Below are 19,787 nucleotides of genomic sequence, written 5' to 3'. Positions count from 1 at the left end.
TGAAACAGTGTAACAAGATTCAAGAAGGGGCCAAAAAGGAGAGACAGCATTAACAACGTGTTACAAGTAAGCCCCTCGACTAGGAAAATACTACGCCAAAAGGACAGAGTTTATTTAGTTTACCAGCTACTCATGATAAAAGGTTGTGTGTTTGTGTCTGAACGCTACAACTGCTGTGGTCTTACGCTCACCACTAAGACGTGTAGATAAACAGAGATTACATGTACTAAACGTAGCAATAATTGAGACAAGAAATGAGACTGCAGGTCCGAATGTGACCCGATGTGTTTCCGTGCAAAAAAATGGTTCAAATGGCTCTGAGCACTATGGGACTCAACTGCTGAGGTCATTAGTCCCCTAGAACTTAGAACTAGTTAAACCTAACTAACCTAAGGACATCACACACATCCATGCCCGAGGCAGGATTCGAACCTGCGACCGTAGCGGTCTCGCGGTTCCAGACTGCAGCGCCAGAACCGCGCGGCCACTTCGGCCGGCTGTTTCCGTGCACTAGACGAATCAGAGGACCCCAGTCTAACAAAAAAAATGGTTCAAATAGCTCTGAGCTCTATGGGACTTAACTTCTGAGGTCATCAGTGCCCTAGAACTTAGAACAACTTAAACCTAACTAACCTGAGGACATCACACACATCCATGCCCGAGGCAGGATTCGAACTTGCGACCGCAGCGGTCGCGCGGTTCCAGACTGTAGCGCCTACATCCGCTCGGCCACCCCGGCCGGCCCAGTCTAACAGATTTAAAGGAACTTTCGTCCGGAAGTGATAATTCTAATAACTCTGACATTGGAATACATATACCGGCACTGTTGTTACTACGAATCTTAAGGTAGGCAGCTTTCAGAAGCGGTAGTATGGACCAAAATTGGAAAGTTCCTATGGGAACAAACTGCTGAAGTCATCGGTACCTAGGCTTACGCACTACTTAAAGTGACTTACGGTAAGGAGAAAACACACACACACACACCCATGCCCGAGGGAGGATTCGAACCTCCGACGGGGGGAGCCGTTCGAAACGTGACAAGACGCCTGAGACCGCGCGGCTACCACACGCAGCTGTGGACCAAAACAAAAAAGCCTGGTAAACATGGGATCTAAACGCCTATCTTTAGAGATATGCCACTTGTTGACTAAAAGAGATGTGTTTCACAGTAGCGAAGGTGAACAAGTGCTAAAAGCTCGTGCGGTATGCATTTCAGAGATCATATTTACTGGACTTTTCTTCTTGTTTTGGTGCATACTACCACCTCCGAATGTAGGCTATCCTAGAGCGAGTTTCGCTTGTAACTTCCGACTTGGTCGTTTCCAGACAGGGTCCCTTTCCTAAAATTGCTAAATTTGCCCTTCTCCAAAGTTTGTAACAGCATCACCGGACGTGTATAATCTGTAATGGCATACCATAATAATAATACTGATCAACAGAAGAAACTGGCAGCACTGTGTTCTTTCCGTGTCGGTTGTGCGCGATATCGGTCTAAACCCTACAATGTAGCACTGTAGGGACGCATGTGGAATTCTCTCTGAACTTGCACATCTAGTGCCAATAACTTATTGTCGTAATGTGTCGCCTTTTAGGCTGCTGCGGTTTTTTCTTTCTCCAGCCTCTTTCCTCTCGCGCTGTTTCTGTCGAATAGTGCGTCTTGCGCAGCCACGTCCGGAAGTATCTGTTGCTGCCATACATGCGGTTTCCGCTCACGAGTTTGGCGGGGTATATCGCACGCGTTTCGCACTTCAGGAAACGCCGATACCGCTGGTGTGGACGTGCGCAACGGACAGGATGCTGCGGCGACTGCCACCTTCCGCGGAGGACCGCAGCTGCTGGGACGATCAGCTGCGCTCGCACACTAGTGCAGCAGCCATGCGTAACGCCGGATCGGGTCGCGCGGTCGCCTTCGGCCTGTTGGCGCTGGCGGCCTTAGCCACAGCGGCGTCATCAGGTTGCGTGAAGTCGGCAGCATCTGCAGGAGCTGCTGAAGCTGCGGCTAGCGAGGAGGAGGATGCGCCGTCCGGTGGCGGAATGTACTTAGTGCCGCGCCTGGGCAAGAACCCGGTACTGGGGCCCGTCACGGGCGCGCCGCCCGGCAAGCTGGCGCACGTCCCTCTCTCCGCGCCGTCTGTCTCCGTTCGCATGAAAGGTAGAACACACCTCCTGTTATGCCGAGAAGGCAATAATGTATCGAAAAAAAGCTAGAAACCTTACTCCTTAAGCACTGTGTTTTTTCTGTATTCTTTTCCTCCTATTCTATTTTCAGAACATATATAAATGACCTAGTAGATAGTGTCGGAAGTTCCATGTGGCTTTTCGCGGATGATGCTGTAGTATACAGAGAAGTTGCGGCATTAGAAAATTGCAGCGAAATGCAGGAAGATCTGCAGCGGATAGGCACCTGGTGCAGGGAGTGACAACTGACCCTTAACATAGTAATGTAATGTATTGCGAATACATAGAAAGAAGGATCCTTTATTGTATGATTATATGATAGAACAAACACTGGTAGCAGTTACTTCTGTAAAATATCTGCTAGTATGCGTACGGAACGATCTGAAGTGGAATGATCATATAAAATTAATTGTTGGTAAGGCGGGTGCCAGGTTGAGATTAATTGGGAGAGTTCTTAGAAAATGTAGTCCATCAACAAAGGAGGTGGCTTAGAAAACACTCGTTCGACCTATACTTCAGTACTGCTCATCAGTGTGGGATCTGTACCAAGTCGGGTTGACAGAGGAGATAGAGAAGATCCAAAGAAGAGCGGCGCGTTTCGTCACAGGGTTATTTGGTAAGCGTTATAGCGTTACGGAGATGTTTAGCAAACTCCAGTGGCAGACCCTTCAAGAGAGGCGCTCTGCATCGCGGTGTAGCTTGCTGTCCATGTTTCGAGAGGGTGTCTTTCTGGATGAGGTATCGAATATATTGTTTCCCCCTCCTTATACCTCCCGAGGAGATCACGAATGTAAAATTAGAGAGATTCGAAAGCGCACGGAGGCTTTCCGGCAGTCGTTCTTCCCGCGAACCATACGCGACTGGAACAGGAAAGGGACGTAATGACAGTGGCACTTAAAGTGCCCTCCGCCACACACCGTTGGGTGACTTGCGGAGTATAAATGTAGATGTAGATTTTTCCAGACCAATTTCGTTTTCCCATCTCTCCTCTGCATCACTAAACACCTGATTTTCTACACTTGACACTTGACACCAACCAGTCATTTCAGCCAATTTTGCAAAAAGCATATTTGTGTCATCAGTTGTGCTACTGTATGTCTATTAGTCGAGGTATGTACCGTCTATGCAACTAATTGAAGGCAGTTTGTTTATTGCCATACGGGTTTCGCTTCTTTTATTTGGGAAGCATCATCAGTGGCCTGTAATACATATTTCCTTTTATACCTACAATAAACGTATTATGTTGTAATTATAATATGCTGCCATATTACATTTTGTCGTGATTTTCTCTTGTTTTTTAGGTTAGAATCAACTTTTGTAGCACAAATTTTGTAGTGTGAACTTATCGTTCGGTGTTTGTTACGATTTCCAGCGCTGTTAACTCATGTGTGTGGTCCTGGAGATGTATACGTTAGTTTACATTCTCAAGCTGCCTCATTTCTGGATTTCTTTCACTCACATTTTTCACATCGCATATATCACTCGCACTTTCCATTTTCTGATCAACATGTGTGTGTGTTTTCGGTGTGTAGTGTTGCCAGTTGTTGTTCTTGTGTGTTTGTGTGTCTTTTGCTTGTGTTTGCTGTGGTTCGATATTGTTTATTTGTTGTGTGTGTGTGTGTGTGTGTGTGTGTGTGTGTGTGTGTGTGTGTGTGTGTGTGTCTGTGTGTGTAGGGGAAAGAGAGAGAGAAGGGGTGGCGGAGGAGATTCATTAATTATTTATCCTGGTTACACATCGGTTTGTTATTGCTTTGGTGGCTAGCTTGTCATCCTCAGATATACTAATTAACATTCTTGGCACTCTAGCTGGTATATACCTGCTCCTTGGTATTTATCTGGATTGTCTGTTGTTTGTAAATGTGATTGTTCAAAAATGGTTCAAATGGCTCTGAGCACTATGGGACTTAATATCTGAGGTCATCAGTCCCCTAGAACTTAGAACTACTTGAACTTAACCAACCTAAGGACATCACACACATCGATGCCCGAAGCAGGATTCGAACCTCCGACCGTAGCGGTCGCGCGGTTCCAGACTGTAGTGCCTAGAACCGCTCAGCCAGTGACTGGAGTGTGTTTCTTGTTCTGCAAGCTATGAGTGATCCCTGTTGTATGTTTATTCTCTGCCGGTTTCGGTTGTTATAACCATCTTATAAGGAGAAACTATAAGGTACCAAAAAGACGAATACAGAAGCACCAAAGAAACTGGAGAATTAAAAAAACTTAATTTTACAACCATAGTACTTACACAGTACCCGCCAGGGTAGCCGAGAGTGCTAATGCGCTGCTTCCTGGACTAGGGGAGTCACACGGGTCCCGGATCGAATACGCCCGGCGGAGTAACGACTAGGGCCGGTATGCCGGCCTGCCAGGATGTGGTTTTTAGGCGGTTTGCCACATCCGGCCATCCTCTGCAACTAACACTGCCAAATCAATAGTACACGGCCTACCTAGCGTCAAAGCGGGACAAAGGCTCCAAGAGAGAAAAAAGTACTTATACAGTGTACATCAACGGATCATAAACATGTTTTCATCAAATATGATCCAACCAAATGTAGAACATACATAATTGTCATAATATTCAGTCTTTATACAGTTCATTATAAATGTGCTGTGTGGTGGTACAATTACACTCTACACTCAGTAACTGACACAACTGTCGAACGTATAAATATTACGTGATGAAATTGAAACACACAAAAAGTATGATTACCTAAAAGCTTACAGATGTTCTTCGGTCCAGTCAAAAATTAAAGCAATAGCAATGCAAAAATGACATGTGTTCTACATTTAGTTCGGTCATACTTGACGAAAATGTATTTTTGACCTATTGATATACAATGTGTAATGGTTTTAAAATGATTTTTTTAATTCCCCCATTTTCTATGGTGACTGTGTATATCCAATGCTCGTATTTTTTGTATCGTACAGTTTCCTCCTGTTAACATGGTTGTAATAACCGAAGCCGATGCGGAATACGCATACAACTGCATAGCAGATGGCACGAATATGTTTTTTTTTTCAAAGTATTTAACACTTGTAGATACTCACCTACGGAAAGTTCAATTTCATCTCCATTATTAGTACTATCATGCTTAAAACAACACAGCTTCCGAAACTTACACCGCCACACTCTCCATATCGTAGCTCAACGAGACTTTAACCATCTTTTCCCATCTGTCCACGAAAACCATCCAGGCATCTACCATATTTCCAATTTTAACACAGTAATATCTCTTTTTCTCCCCACGTCATGGCCCCCTTCCGCACTCTCCTTCCATAAAAAGAGCTTGGTACGAAGTCCTCTCCCCATTCCTTCCAAACATCAAACATTCTCTTCACCTAACATTCGAGCTCTTACATTAAGAAACGAAAAATTAATGTTTCTTTCTAGAGCACTTTATCATTTTTTATAACTTAACGCCATATTTCTCAACAAATAAAATTTCACATTAAACAAACGCGATCTTAAGAAGCAGTGAGAAAAACTAGAAATACGAAAAACTCCAATGTTACACTATTTTACAAACGCCATGCAATTTTTGCTATTAGTTCAAAGTCGCGCCCATTCACTTTAGAGGTCACAATACACGAGTAAGTCCATTACAAGACACAAGTATTTGTTTGTTCTTTCGAATTAATTAGAATGAATTCACTGTCCTGAATAAATCACTTGCTGTCGCAGATTTGTAGCAAATGTCCTATTCTTCTTGAACATTTTATTTTACTGTCGTTGCAGATGCGCGCTTCGGGGAAATTACGACAAATTTGATCTGTCGATTATGATTCGCTGTACTTTGAACTCTTGAATAACGTTTACGTTATCGGAAATAAAAATTTCCGTCAAAAGTCAATCCACAGTATTCGCGATTTTATTACGCTGTGCAGGCTTTCCGTGAGTGTGCACGACACCCTTACATCCGCTTCTCCAGATGAACTTATTTGAAGAAGTACAGCTTCGGGAAGCTGATTAGTTACCTCCTCAACTGAAATGTTCGTGATATTCACTGCCAATCGTACGTGAATTCATGTGGTCGTAGTGACAATTCCCAATAATCAAATAACTGGTGAACATAATATGGGCCACATTTGTGTGTGTGTGTGTGTGTGTGTGTGTGTGTAATCTTATGGGACTTAACTGCGAAGGTCATCAGTCCCTAAGCTTACACACTACGTAACCTAAATTTTCCTAAGGACAAACACACACACCCATGCCCGAGGGAGGACTCGAACCTCCGCCGGGACCAGCCGCACAGTCCATGACTGCAGCGCTTAAGACCGCTCGGCTAATCCCGCGCGGCGGCCACATTTGTGAACACCCTGTGGTTGGTACCATTTTATTTTGATAAAGAACAGCATTGTAGCGAGCTATTACGAAACGGCTTATATTAAATAAGTCGTTCATTTCTTTGACCCTTAATGAGAAGATACTCGAGGTTGTGGAATACATCAGAAAAACCGGAAGAAATAGTACGTATTTACATAATAACTGAGAGGCAAATGTTCCTTCCACAGTTCCCACATGGTCCAAAATAATCTAAAAATACATACATATCAAGTTGAAATTTATGTCACACGTCTACGACCTCTTAGTGTAAAAAATTAAGCTCTAACGACAGTGCAGTCAAAAGACACGGTCACTTAGATATAACATATTTTGATATTCGCAATCTCGGAAGTGTTGGAGTCCCCTGAACTAATATCTTGTCAGTATAGGTATCGATAGCAGGCAAACGTCGTCCATATTCTCGATTACCGGGATGTCTGAGGTGTCGATATACATTATTTTGTACGGAACCTCATAGCACGAGTTCTACTAGCACTTGGCAAAATTTTTATCACGATGACGCTGTTAAAATCTTAAACAAATCAGTGCCATTCGTGCGTTTTCACAGCTATCCTCATAGTTCCGTCTCGCAACCTATTACATGCAGCCATGCCTCATTAATATCTCCTCGAGGCTGGAACGTAATCGTTCGTTCATACAACAGGCGTGGACTGACAAGTGTATACAGTCCCACTGCACAAGCAGTGCCGCCGACGCGAGACACACTGATCAGCCAGACCATTATGATCACAGACCAACTATCGATATAAACCGTCCAGGCGATAGTAGCGTCACCTGGCGGTGCATGTAGCATCAGTGAGCGTGCCATGTGTAGAATGGAGAAGGCGTACGATGTAGTAGAGTTTAACCGGGGGCAGATTTTGATGTCACGGAGGCTTGGCACGAGCGTTTGGGAAACTGAGCGACTTGTCGCGTGTTTGACGAGTGCTGTGGTGCGTGTCTTCAACACGTTGAGAAATGAAGGTGAAACCACGTCCATACGTCGTCGGGTCGAGCGGCCACCCTCTTTACACATGTCGTACACTCGGCAGACTGGTAAAACAGGACAGGCGACGAACTGTGGCGGAACTAACATCAGACTTCAATGCTGGGCAGAGTACAAGTGTGTGTGAACACACAGTGCACCGAACACTCGTAATGATGGGCCTCCGCAACCGATGACCCATGCATGCATAACACCACGACATCGGCAACTACGACTGGACGTTGGCGCAGTGGCAGAGGGTTGCATGGTCTGATGAATTCCGATACCTTCCACATCATGTGGATAGGAGGACGCGAATCCGTCGTCTTCCATGGGAACAGCTCCTTAACACCTGCACTGCGGGACGGATACGAGCTGGTGGCGGCTCCATTATGCTCTCGGGAACATTCGCGTGGGGATCCATGGGTCTAGTGGAGTTCATACGAGGCACCAAGACGGCCAAGGAGTACTGGTTGCAGACAATGTACACCCCTTCATGGCGATCGTGTTTCCCGACGGCGGTGGTATTTTTCAACAAGAAAATGCACCCTGTCACAAGACCAGGAGCGCGTGGAGTCCTTCGACGAGTGGTGAGCTAAAATTGATGTGCTGGTCCCCCATTTTGCCAAATCTGAATACAGTCTAACACATCTGGTTAAAACGGTTCAAATGGTTCTAAGCACTATGGTACTTAACATCTGAGGTCATCAGTCCCCTAGGCTTAGAACTGCTTAAAAGTAACTAACCTAAGGACACCACACACATCCATGCCCGAGGCACGATTCGAACCTCCGACCGTAGCAGCAGCGCTGTTCCGGACTGAAGCGCCTAGAACCGCTCGGCCACAGCGGCCAGCGAACGCATCTCAGATGTGACTGAAGGTGGCGCCAAAGAACATCGCTCCCCTCCCTAGAATTTAGAGGAATGAGGCAACTTGTATTTGCAGATATGGTGCCAACTCTTCCAGCGACCTAGCAAGCCCTTATTGCTTCCATGCTACGAAGATTCGCTTCTGTTATCCATGCCAAAAGTGGACATACCGCCTACTAGATAGGTGGTGATAATGTTCTGGCTGATCAGTGTTAAGCCACGACACGATTAGAGCCCCAAGTGATTTGTGTGTTTCCGACTGCAAATAATGATCGTTTCTCATTTTATCAGTTCACTTAATTATACAGCGAGATACAACAGAGGTAAAACAATGCATTTGTATTTGGGCAGGCGGTAGTTCAAATTCACTTCCGTTTTCCGTGTTTGCGTAAATCACATAACGTCAAGTGGAGGGGTGGTTTCTTTGAAATGGGCATGCCCGATTTTCTTATGGATACTTCCCCACGCCAAAGTGATGCTTCGTGGCTAATTACCTCGGTGTCTGCGGGACGTCAGATCCAAATCTTTCTTCTTTCTTCTAGGCGATTTTTTCTGATTCACCGGTGTTGCGAAACTTAAAGACGAAAGTAAATCTCTTACGATGTGTCAGTGTCTTACGTAGCTTGATTTAACTTGGACCATACATAGAAAGATCTGCTACGTTAGAGTACAGAGGGTAGCTGAAAAGCCGGCTAGTGTGGCCGAGCGGTTCTAGGCGCTTCAGTCTGGAACCGCGCGAACGCTATAGTCGAAGGTTCGAATCCTGCCTCGGGCATGGATGTGTGTGGTGTCCTTAAGTTAGTTAGGTTTAAGTAGTTCTGAGTACTAGGGGACTGATGACCTCACATGATAAGTCCCATAGTGCTGAGAGCCATTTGAACCATTTTGTTTGGTAGCTGAAAGAAATACGCAAGGAGACGAACGGAAATGACACTTTTATTCAGAGACAATAATTGCACTGAAATTATCACAGTTCATGATGGTCCACTGGACGCTAAAAAAGGCGAGACATAGTATTTAATAGGGTGTGTGACCACCACTGACGGAAATGCATGTTCTGAAACGTGCTCCCATGCTGGCCACAAGGTTAGTAAGGAGTAATTGTGGTAGGGCGCAGCTGCCAACTGCTGACTGGTCGACTGGTCATTCGCGTATTAAGACGTGCTGCAGTATGTCTACCCAATGCACCCCAGAAGTGCTCCATGGGATTTAATTCGCGGGGACAAACTGGCAACTCTATTCGCCGAACATCCTCTCTTTTCAAGAGCTCGTCCACCTGTGCTGTTAGATGCAATGCCGTCGATAAAAGTAAAACGAAGAATGAAGTGTGTGTGTGTGTGTGTGTGTGTGTGTGTGTGTGTGTGTGTGTGTGTGTGTGTGTCTGGATGCGGAGGGGGGACATAACGTTGCGTGGTGGTACTGGCCTTCAGGGCTTTGAAAATGTTAGACTTACCGGTCAGCTTTATTATGGTGCCGTACTCCTTCCCCATGTGCGTCTTTTGAGGTGTTTATTCTGCCCTTACTTAATTTTTGCGGATGTCAATGCTTTACCACTTCGAACAGCGGAACTAGAGATGCTCTTTGAACTAGAGGATATTTCGCGAATGAACTGGGCTACCTGTTGCCCAGACTCCAATCCCGTCGGGAACTGGTGGATGCATTTCGAAGATGTAATGCAGCACGTCAACACGCATCAACGACTATCCAACAGTTGTCAGCCGCGCTGCTGGAGGAATGGGGCACCCTACCACAAAAACGCTTTACCAACCTTGCGGCCAGCATGGAAGCACGTTGCCGACCGTGTACTGCCATTATCAATCGCGGTGACTAATTATTGAGTAAAAGTGTGATTTCTGTGAGACGCCCTGCTAAGCCTGCAGGACAGGACAAGTAGATGGAATTGAGGAAAGGGGCCAAAATGAGCGGCTCTCAGTTACACTCGAACACACATAACTTTATTTATTCGACCATAACTTAGTTATCGGCTGAATACGCCACACTATCTTATGGCCTAAGGGCACAACCACTTTAATTTAAAAAAAAAACAGCTAAAAGCCATTAACTCAAAATTCAGACGCCAAAGAGAATATTTAGAAGGCAGAACGCCTCATGTTAAGTAAGTTCTATAATTTGGCTGAAGGCCCAAAAATGTAACACTTGGAAAACAACAACCTTAAAGACGGCTGAAGGCCCATGACTTAAAACACCACTAAAAACAATTCAACTTTAGTTCAAAACAATTTACTATGAGCCATACAAATACACACAACAGAAAATAAGAAAAGGCCGTGCAGCTAACGGCGCTCAGAAGTTTCGGGGGTCGGCCAGCACTTTAAATACTAAAGATCACTTAGGTGAGATAGGCAGTCGGCCCAACTATTCTCGATCCGACGGCAACCCAAACAACAGACAGTCTGTGGACCCACCGACAAGGTAACTTGCGCTCCACTCGACAAGCACACAACCGGGAGTTCAATGCAAAACGTAAAAGGCATGGACGCCCACAACCAAGCAAAAACACACCATACTGGACAGCGACAACACAGTGAGGAAGGAGACTGCCTGAATTTACGTCAACGGCTTGGGCAGGTAACCGGAACGTTAACGGCCACAAGGCAGAAAACTCCGCTGGTGCACTTCAATTGCAAATAACCAAATACAGTTAGACTCCACCGGACGGTGGCTAAACCTTCGCCAACTCGAACACACATGTTGTTGCTCACGGGAATGTCCCAACAGCCAACAACGAGAACCAGATGGCACACTGTGAAAAGACTTGACTTGCTAGTAAATTAAATCCCAACTCAACTTTCGTGTCCAGGGTCGGTGAGCCACGGACCTCGTAGCGATGGGAACAGCCCCACACACTCCGACACTGCATAGAGACTGCCAGCGGGCCCAGCCAAACTACGCCCCGCAGAGATTTCCTCGCTGCTCCAAACCAGACGACCGACTGCCACACATCAGCACAGAGACAGCACTAAAACAACTGAGCAGTCGACATCACAAGCTACAAACAGTTTCACGAACACTTGCACGAAGGACTAGACAATATTAACGGCATCGACTGTGCAATAACAAGGACGAATCGCCAGTCGGCACACGCAGGCAACCCATAAGCGATCGCCGGCCAACATAGACGTCGTCCGACAAGACGACCGACTGACTACCAACCACGGTGGTCCGCGCTCAAGTGATACGCATCGGCAACCGTCGGGCGAGTCATGGCTGTCCAGACCTAACTGCAGCTGCGCCCCGACTGAACTTTTGCTGCGTCGTAAGTCAAACACTGCCAGGTCAGAACTGCACTGCTAGCACCTCCCAACTCACTGGCAGATCCGAACTAACTCCGAACACACGACAACCGGGAAGTAACAGCAGTCAGCAAAGATAATACGCCAGGGCTTATATCGATAAGCGCCGCTGCTGCCGCTCACAGGCGGGCGAAGTGGCAACTCAGTGACACCGGTAAATGAAATTAACATAACGAGGTGGTAGTACAGTAAAAACAGGATGTCCAATGAGATATTGCACGAATACGAGCCACGTACGGCTCATTCTGTTAGTCTCATTGCATATTTCTTTCAGTTACTTTCTATAGTGTACTACAGCATTTCTTCCTATGTATGAGCGAGTTTCATCGAGCTCTCTTATTTTGCGCTGCACACGAAGATGTTTGGAATTTTAATAAAAGTCCGTTTACTTTAAGTATCCTTCTGTAACACTCTCAGGTTCTTCGACTACCTTCTTTTCCGGTTTCTTCATGGCCGATACCACGCAGAGCAACATATTTTCTTTCTTTTGATGTACATTTTCGTCACTAGTACGAGGGCAATTCAAAAAGTAATAACAAACTGTCACTATTAAACGCAATCAACACGTCAGACATGTTTCCCAACGAGTGAAGATGCATGCTTTGAGAAAATTCTGGCATACACTGACAGATGGCATGACAAGGAGAATAGGAAAGGCAACTGAAACAAAATTGCCACGTCCCTAGCTGTGTACACTGTACAAGAAAAGCGAGCAGTATGGCGAAGGACGCAAAACCTCGACAAATCCATAGAAGAATATTGGAAAAGCATAGAGATAGATGCATTAGTGAAAGAAGTATGTGCGAGTAGTTAAGTGCCTTTAAAAGTGGGCGTACGTCGGTCACAGATGAGGAACGCTCTGGTCGTCCCAGCACGGCCGTTACTGACGAGAATGTGAGATGCACTGACGCCATGATTCGTGACAACCGGCGTTTTTCTGTAGAAGCTTTAGCCAGGAACTGAGTATCGGTTTCGAATCCGGTCATACTGAGGCGTAGCGCCGAATAACGATCCTGCCTTGGAGGCGGTTAAAGTGGGAGATGTGTCTCAGAGCTGGAGAGTGACAGATGGCGATGCAAGACTGGACGCGCACGTAGTTTATGTATCAGCCGATAGAAGACAATATTGGATAGGGGGACTGTGATTTTAGTTTCGATTGTGCCCACTAGAATGCACTAAAGTAATAATGTTTTTCATAAACTGTTCTAGTATTTTCATAAAGTGTTATGTCTTTTTGTGTATGTAAAATGTTATAAATGTGTTTTAGTAGCATGAATGATGCGTGAGTGTGGTTTAAGGTTAATGTGAAGATAATTGTTTAACGAGTTATGTAGTGGGATTTAGTGTGGGAACATTCCGAAGAAGTATGGATATGGACAAAGGGGATTTTTGTAGAATAGATTTGTAAAGTAAGTTTATGGTAAAGGGAAAGTTAATTCAGGTGTAAATAACAATAGTAAATAACTTTATGCATAAGCAAAACTTCAGCATATTAGAAAATTGCGTCGGTAAAAAGTGCAGTCGGTAGGTATACTATTTTGCGATTGGCTATTGATGAAAAGCGCGGATTGACGCGGGAGAATGTTGTTTTGCTATTTGTTGTTGAGTAAACTGACCAATGGTAAAGCAATATTCTTCGCGCGCCCTTCTCTGGTGGTAGAGAGGAGTCGAAGCCTAGCAATGAAAGTGATCGGACGTGTGCAGTAGTAGTTCCGATGGAAATGATAAGTTGCCGGATCTAGCAGTGATACATACATCAAAAGTGTTTGAAAATGACGGCATAATTATTCCGAATCGAATTGGTATCCCGTCAGGTCCAGTGGACTTTGCTCTGTTGAGTGATTTCAGTTGCTTTTCTATTCCTTGGACACTTATTTCGATGTCAGCCATTCTTTCGTTCGTGGGGGGATTTAGAGAAGCGACTGCAGTGCGGTGTTCCTCTGTGAAACAGCTTTGGAAAAAGGTGTTTAGTATTTCAGCTTTACGCGTGTCATCCTCTGTTTCAATGCCATTATCATCCCAGAGTGTCTGGATATGCTGTTTCGAGCCACTTACTGATTTAACGTAAGACCAGAACTTCCTAGGATTTTCTGTCAAGTAGGTGCATAGAATTTTACTTTAGAATTCACTGAACGCTTCACGCATAGCCCTCCTTACGCTAACTTTGACATCGTTTAGTTTCTGTTTGAGAGGTTTTGGCTGTGTTTAAACTTGCAGTGAAGCTCTCTTTGCTCTCGCAGTAGTTTCCTAACTTTGTTGTTGAACCACGGTGGGTTTTTCCCGTCCCTCACAGTTTTACTCGGCACGTACCTGTCTAAAACGCATTTTACGATTGCCTTGAACTTTTTCCATAAACACTCAACATTGTCAGTGTCAGAACAGAAATTTTCGTTTTGATCTGTTAGGTAGTCTGAAATCTGCCTCCTATTACTCTTGCTAAACAGATAAACCTTCCTCCCTTTTCTTATATTCCTATTTACTTCCATATTCAGGGATGCTGCAACGGCCTTATGATCACTGATTCCCTGTTCTGCGCTTACAGAGTCGAAAAGTACGGGTCTGTTTGTTATCAGAAGGTCCAAGATGTTACCTCCACGAGTCGGTTCTCTGTTTAATTGCTCGAGGTAATTTTCGGATAGTGCACTCAGTATAATGTGACTCGATGCTCTGTCCCTACCACCCGTACTAAACATCTGAGTGTCCCAGTCTGTATCTGGTAAATTGAAATCTGCACCTAAGACTATAACATGCTGAGAAAATTTATGTGAAATGTATTCCAGATTTTCTCTCAGTTGTTCTGCCACTAATGCTGCTGAGTCGGGAGGTCGATAAAAGGAGCCAATTATTAACCTAGCTCGGTTGTTGAGTGTAACCTCCACCAATAATAATTCGCAGGAACTATTCACTTCTACTTCACTACAGGATGCACTACTACTAACAGCGACAGACACGCCACCACCGGTTGCATGCAATCCATCCTTTCTAAACACCGTCTGTGCCTTTGTAAAAATTTCGGCATAATTTATCTCTGGCTTCAGCCATCTTTTCGTACCTATAACGATTTCAGTTTCTTTGCCGCTTCAGTGTACATGTTTCGCAAAAAATAGTCTCCTGTTAGTTTTTGGAACACCATCGTATACGTAAAGAGTGCTGTTATTTTTAAGCTCCGTCAAGCGGCGAGGCGCCCTCGAATGAAGAATTTGTTGTGTACATTGACCGCAAAGGGCCAGATCATTGATTTGATTCTGAGGTCAAGTCACATTGTTTTGTAAAGTTTCGTTACAGCTAACACGGTCGAAGCTTGCTCCTGACCTCTAAAGCGCCGTTTTGCTTGCAGATGAGCCGGTGACACAGCCGAGACTGCCGGAGAAGAGGTCGGTGGCGTTGGCGCCGCCGGAGGAGGACAGGGAGGCCTACTACAGGGCGCTCGTAGAGGCGGCCCAGAGACACCCGAGACGCCGGCACCCGCGCCTCGGCAGCCTCTCGCTGATGCAGGCCGGCGTCCGCTGAAGCGGCTCTCTCTCCCACTGGCTTCTACTGGGGCAATTGACCTTCCTTCGTTTTGCTTTATTAATCGATACCGTCGCCTACATCGACACTAACTTCCATCGAATAATAATTTCAATATCACGACTGAAGTAGACTTTTTCGTAACGGATGTGTTCACTTGTACTAAGACCACGCTGAAGGAATGTTTGTTAGCATTCCACTAAATACTTAATGAAGTAATCTTCTCTGTGTTATGTTGTATCTTTTCATTCATTCCTTGTGACTGTAATGGTCGTTTTATTGCAAAATAAAGCATTGATTGTCAAGAAGGAATAGTAATCTTGTAAAGTTTATGCATTAAGTTGTTCTGAAAGCGGTGCTGATATTCAAGATAATAAAAGCGGGTTAAAAGCTGTGAGCTGTCTGGGGAAGTTATCCTTGCATTACTGAGCAACTGTTTCGCCAGGTATCCAGTCTAGTTTACCAAATTGGCAACCACACTAACATTAATTATAATCTTTTAATAGTCATCTTACGACAACCGGTGGTTTTATATATATATATATATATATATATATATATATATATATATATATATATATATATATATATATATATAATATATATAAAGAGAATTTAAATAAAAAGAAATAAATCAGTTTTTTATATTTGACCATGTATTTTAACATTGATCATTGTTCCGTTAAAATTTCAGCATATTAAACTTGATTCATAAGTAAACTGGTGCCTTATTTAGGACTGTGAAAATGTGAGTTTGTAATCTTACGGAACACATCAAATATGGAGCCGAGATTGGGAGACTGCATACAACACTGCATTCGTAAAATAACACACGAAGAACGTTGAAGCATATGCAAGAGGAAATTAACCACAACCAACCAATTCAAATTTCACCCAAAGAAGTTACAGTCGTAGCGCAATCCTATCTGTCATGAAGTTACAACACACTGGTATACTAAATTCATACTAATTGTCTGTGAAATCTTCTCGAAAAGAATAGCTGAGGGCTACTTTGATGATTACACCACATGCTTCACGTGGTCAGCTTTGTTTACGTAAAGAGTGTAACTCCACAATAATTTTGATAGTTAAAATAAATTACATCGAAACGCAATTTACAAAAGAGAAACCTCGAACTGGTTATTATCGTCATACTATTAACATGATGAGCCAAACAACTATATAAGCACGTGGTACTGGTCTCACCCCACGTGGGTTGAACATAAAGAAAAGTTGCTGTATTGAAAAGTACTGTCAAGGCAAGACGTTATAATCTCACGCACATTCGCATTTAAGATCGATGATCTTAGTTTTAGTTACGGATCATCAACACGTGGTTCCACTTTGCTTACAAAGTAGTGACAAAGCAACTACTGGAAGATATTCTGAACTTCACACTCAAATTACACTGCGTTGCAATTTAAGATAACGTAAGATATTTTAGATCTAAACCTGAAACAAAGGTGATTAAATTTTCACTTAGGCTGAACTTGAGAAATCCATTGTCCTAGGGACTTAGCAGAGACGCGCTTAGCCGGAGATCTTACCACTTCGGACGCTCGGAGCGGACACACTGGCCTGGGCGCCTACTGACGGTGCCTCACAGATACAATCGGCAGTGACCAGAGAGGCAGCTTCCTATACCAACATGACAAGGGACGGACAGGACCACAGCAAGAATAGAAACCTCTTTGCTTTTAGAAAGCGTTGCTACCTGTTCCAATGTTGCTCCTACTGTTCTCTAGCAGACAGGCTTGTCTGCTACCATCGAGCATGCAACTAGAAATACATTTGCTCATTCATCCTTTCACACAGAAGGGAAGGGAGATGACAGTATCTTATCATATACACTATACAAAAGAAAGCGGATGAGACTGTGTGACATGAATTACATATAAAATGTGTTTTAAAGTGTAGTAGTGTGACAGATCGTTCTTGTTTATGTGCAAAAGTAACACGTTCCACTGCTCAATCTCCTCCCAGATAGAGTCAGAAACACTACAGTAAATTTAGAAGTGGACTGTATGCCGTAAATGACAACAGATTTAAGAAATTAACATGAAAGGAACCCAACAGAGACCTTTCAATCTTTTGATTTACAGTTGCGGTGGGGAACAGGCCGGTAGGTGTAATGCTTGATATCGATGATGATGGTGGTGGTGGTGGTGGTGGTGGTGGTGGTGGTGGTGGATTTCCAGGTACTAGACTTTGCAGAGTTTTCAGGTTTACTGCTGTGCTTAGATATTTCATTTTTTTTTCCACATTTCTGGCAGTTACTTTAGCACCTGATGTCCGAACTTCCCCTGGCAAATCCACTGATGAGCCAAAACATTATCACCATCTGCTTGATAGCTTGTTCTTCGGTATTTGGACAGGGATTCGATACTTCGTTGGTAGGTTTGAGGACGTCTGTGGCGTTAGATTTCTACGCACAGGTCGTGTAATTTGCGTACATAACGGGTCGCTGATTTACGTACGCAGTGATGACGCCCGATACAGACCCAAATGGGTTCCATAGGATTTATATTAGACAAATTTGCTCACCGAGAAATCAACGTGAGTTCACTATAACGCTCCTCAAACCTCTGTAGCATGGTTCTGGCTCCAACATACGGACATGTGTACTGCTGAAAGATGACATCGTCGTTGAGGAATACATGAAACATGAAGGGATGCAGGTCGTTGCCAGCTGTCAGCCTGTCTTCGATTACTACAACAGGTCTCATGGAAGCGCAGGAAAATGTCTCGCAGGATAATACTTATCCCACTCGCCTGTGTCCGTAGCGCGCTGCACGTTTCGAGCCGCCCTTCACCTCGATGACGGCGTTTCTGGAGACTACCATCTAGTGTAGTAAAAATGTGATTCACCCGAAGAGCCGACACGTTTCCATTGATCAACGGTCGAATGCCAATAGTCCGGTGCCTACTACAGCCGTAATTAACTATGGCGTTGGGCCCACGTGTCAACACAGCTGCGGAGCTCCATGCTCAACAATGTGCCCCGAAACACTTGTGCGTGCACCAGCATTGCTCTCTTTGGGCAGAGATGCCACAGATCACTATATATCCTGCTTCACAGAGCAGACATGCCTACCAACCCACGTTCTGTGAATAGTTGTTGTCATCCAACCATTTTGCTCCTAGAGGTAATGTCAGTGACCATTTGACCAGCTTCGCCATTTTCGAGATAATACTCGTCCCCGGGCTCTGCCTAATAATAATTTGCCCTTTGTCAAAGTCACTTCTCTCAATGGATTTTTGCATTTGAGTCCATATCTTAGCTAGGGTGATCCCCAGTCCCTGTCTGCTCCGCTTACATACTTTTGTTACCGCGTCACGTGCCCACAACGCCACCAGGCGGCATCCAACGTCGTGGTGGGCAGTGGTCATAATGTTTTGGCTCATCAGGATACAACGTTTCTTCACTTTTCAGGCACTTTACCGGAGCACCAATTTTTTTTCCAATATTTCACATGACAAAATTGTCTTTTGTTATCAAGGAATGTCTATGGCGGACATCGGAGTGCGAATTCTTCCATGTTTATTCTTTGAAACGCCATGATATTTGATTCAGGGAAGGAATACTGTGAAACCGAAGGCTGGTGCGTCAAACATTTTTTTAAGAAAAACTACCACGGTGAAATCTATCTATGGTTTGTTGTTTAGTGTAAACAACTCCCGTGGATATACTGATTTTGTCGTCGTTGGTTCTTCGGGGCTTTATATTTTATAAGCTGTTTCTCTCAAAGAAGAGATGCAGCAACAATCCACTACAGATAATGCTATTTATTTACATAAAAGTGCCATATTCTGTTTTCGAACCGACAGGTATATTTTCAGAGCCGGTCGGGGTGGACGAGCGGTTCTAGGCGCTACAGTCTGGAACCGCGCGACCGCTACCGTCGCAGGTTCGAATCATGACTCGGGCATGGATGTGTGTGATGTCCTTAGGTTAGTTAGGTTTAAGCAGTTCTAAGTTCTAGGGGAATGATGACCTCAGAAGTCCCAAAGTGCTCAGAGCCATTTGAATCATATTTTCAGACGGCTGATTAAATCAAGTAAAACATTTATTGAAGTCTTGATGTGAATACCCGTTTGAAGATGAACCTCCCGGTTCGGACCAAGTTACAAGGCTGTTAACGTAAATACACTGACAGGAAAAAAAAATCGTAACACCAGGAATGAGTTGTGCGACATAATCGAAAGTTGGTAGACGTGTTTCTACATCTGAAAGATGACGTCTATTCAAATTTCGCGCCAGTCGCATAAGAGTGGCGCTAGTAGCTTGAGGTTCCTTCTGCGATATTACAGAAACGCTTGGCAGAAATGTAACCATTGTACATGGCTGGTGGCAGTGGTGGTCACAGGAATGTACGATCGCACCGGACGGCCACCTGGCACTGTCGAGAGGGAAGACCATCGTGTTTGGAATATGGTTCTGGTCCGTCCTACTGCATCTGCAGCAGCATTTTGAGCAGGAGTTACCACCACAGTGATAGAACGAACTGCTACAAACCCGTTACTTGAACGACAGCTTTGAGTCAGACATCCTGAAGCGTGCATTTCACTGACCCCAATCCACGGCCATTTGCGATTACAGTGTTGA

The 19,787-nt window shown here is 44.6% G+C and overlaps 1 protein-coding gene across 1 annotated transcript; it reads left to right on the top strand.

Moving 5' to 3' along the window:
• Window positions 1-1,779: 1,779 nt before the first annotated feature.
• LOC126202912 (uncharacterized) lies at window positions 1,780-15,493 on the top strand. The gene is made up of 2 exons (XM_049936992.1): window positions 1,780-2,152; window positions 15,009-15,493. The coding sequence occupies exons 1-2, from the start codon at window positions 1,795-1,797 to the stop codon at window positions 15,179-15,181; spliced, it is 531 nt and encodes a 176-aa protein (XP_049792949.1). The 5' UTR covers window positions 1,780-1,794; the 3' UTR covers window positions 15,182-15,493.
• The last annotated feature ends 4,294 nt before the right edge of the window (window positions 15,494-19,787 follow it).

Source organism: Schistocerca nitens, chromosome 9 (assembly GCF_023898315.1).
Source record: "Schistocerca nitens isolate TAMUIC-IGC-003100 chromosome 9, iqSchNite1.1, whole genome shotgun sequence".
Lineage (NCBI taxonomy): Eukaryota > Metazoa > Arthropoda > Insecta > Orthoptera > Acrididae > Schistocerca > Schistocerca nitens.
Note: the sequence above shows the minus strand (reverse complement) of the source record. Positions and strands in the feature narration are given on the sequence as shown.

Coding starts and splice junctions, on each gene's coding strand:
- LOC126202912 (XM_049936992.1), top strand. CDS start 1,795: ATGCTGCGGCGACTGCCACCTTCCGCGGAGGACCGCAGCTGCTGGGAC. Junction 2,153..15,008: donor TGTCTCCGTTCGCATGAAAG/GTAGAACACACC, acceptor TTTTGCTTGCAG/ATGAGCCGGTGACACAGCCG.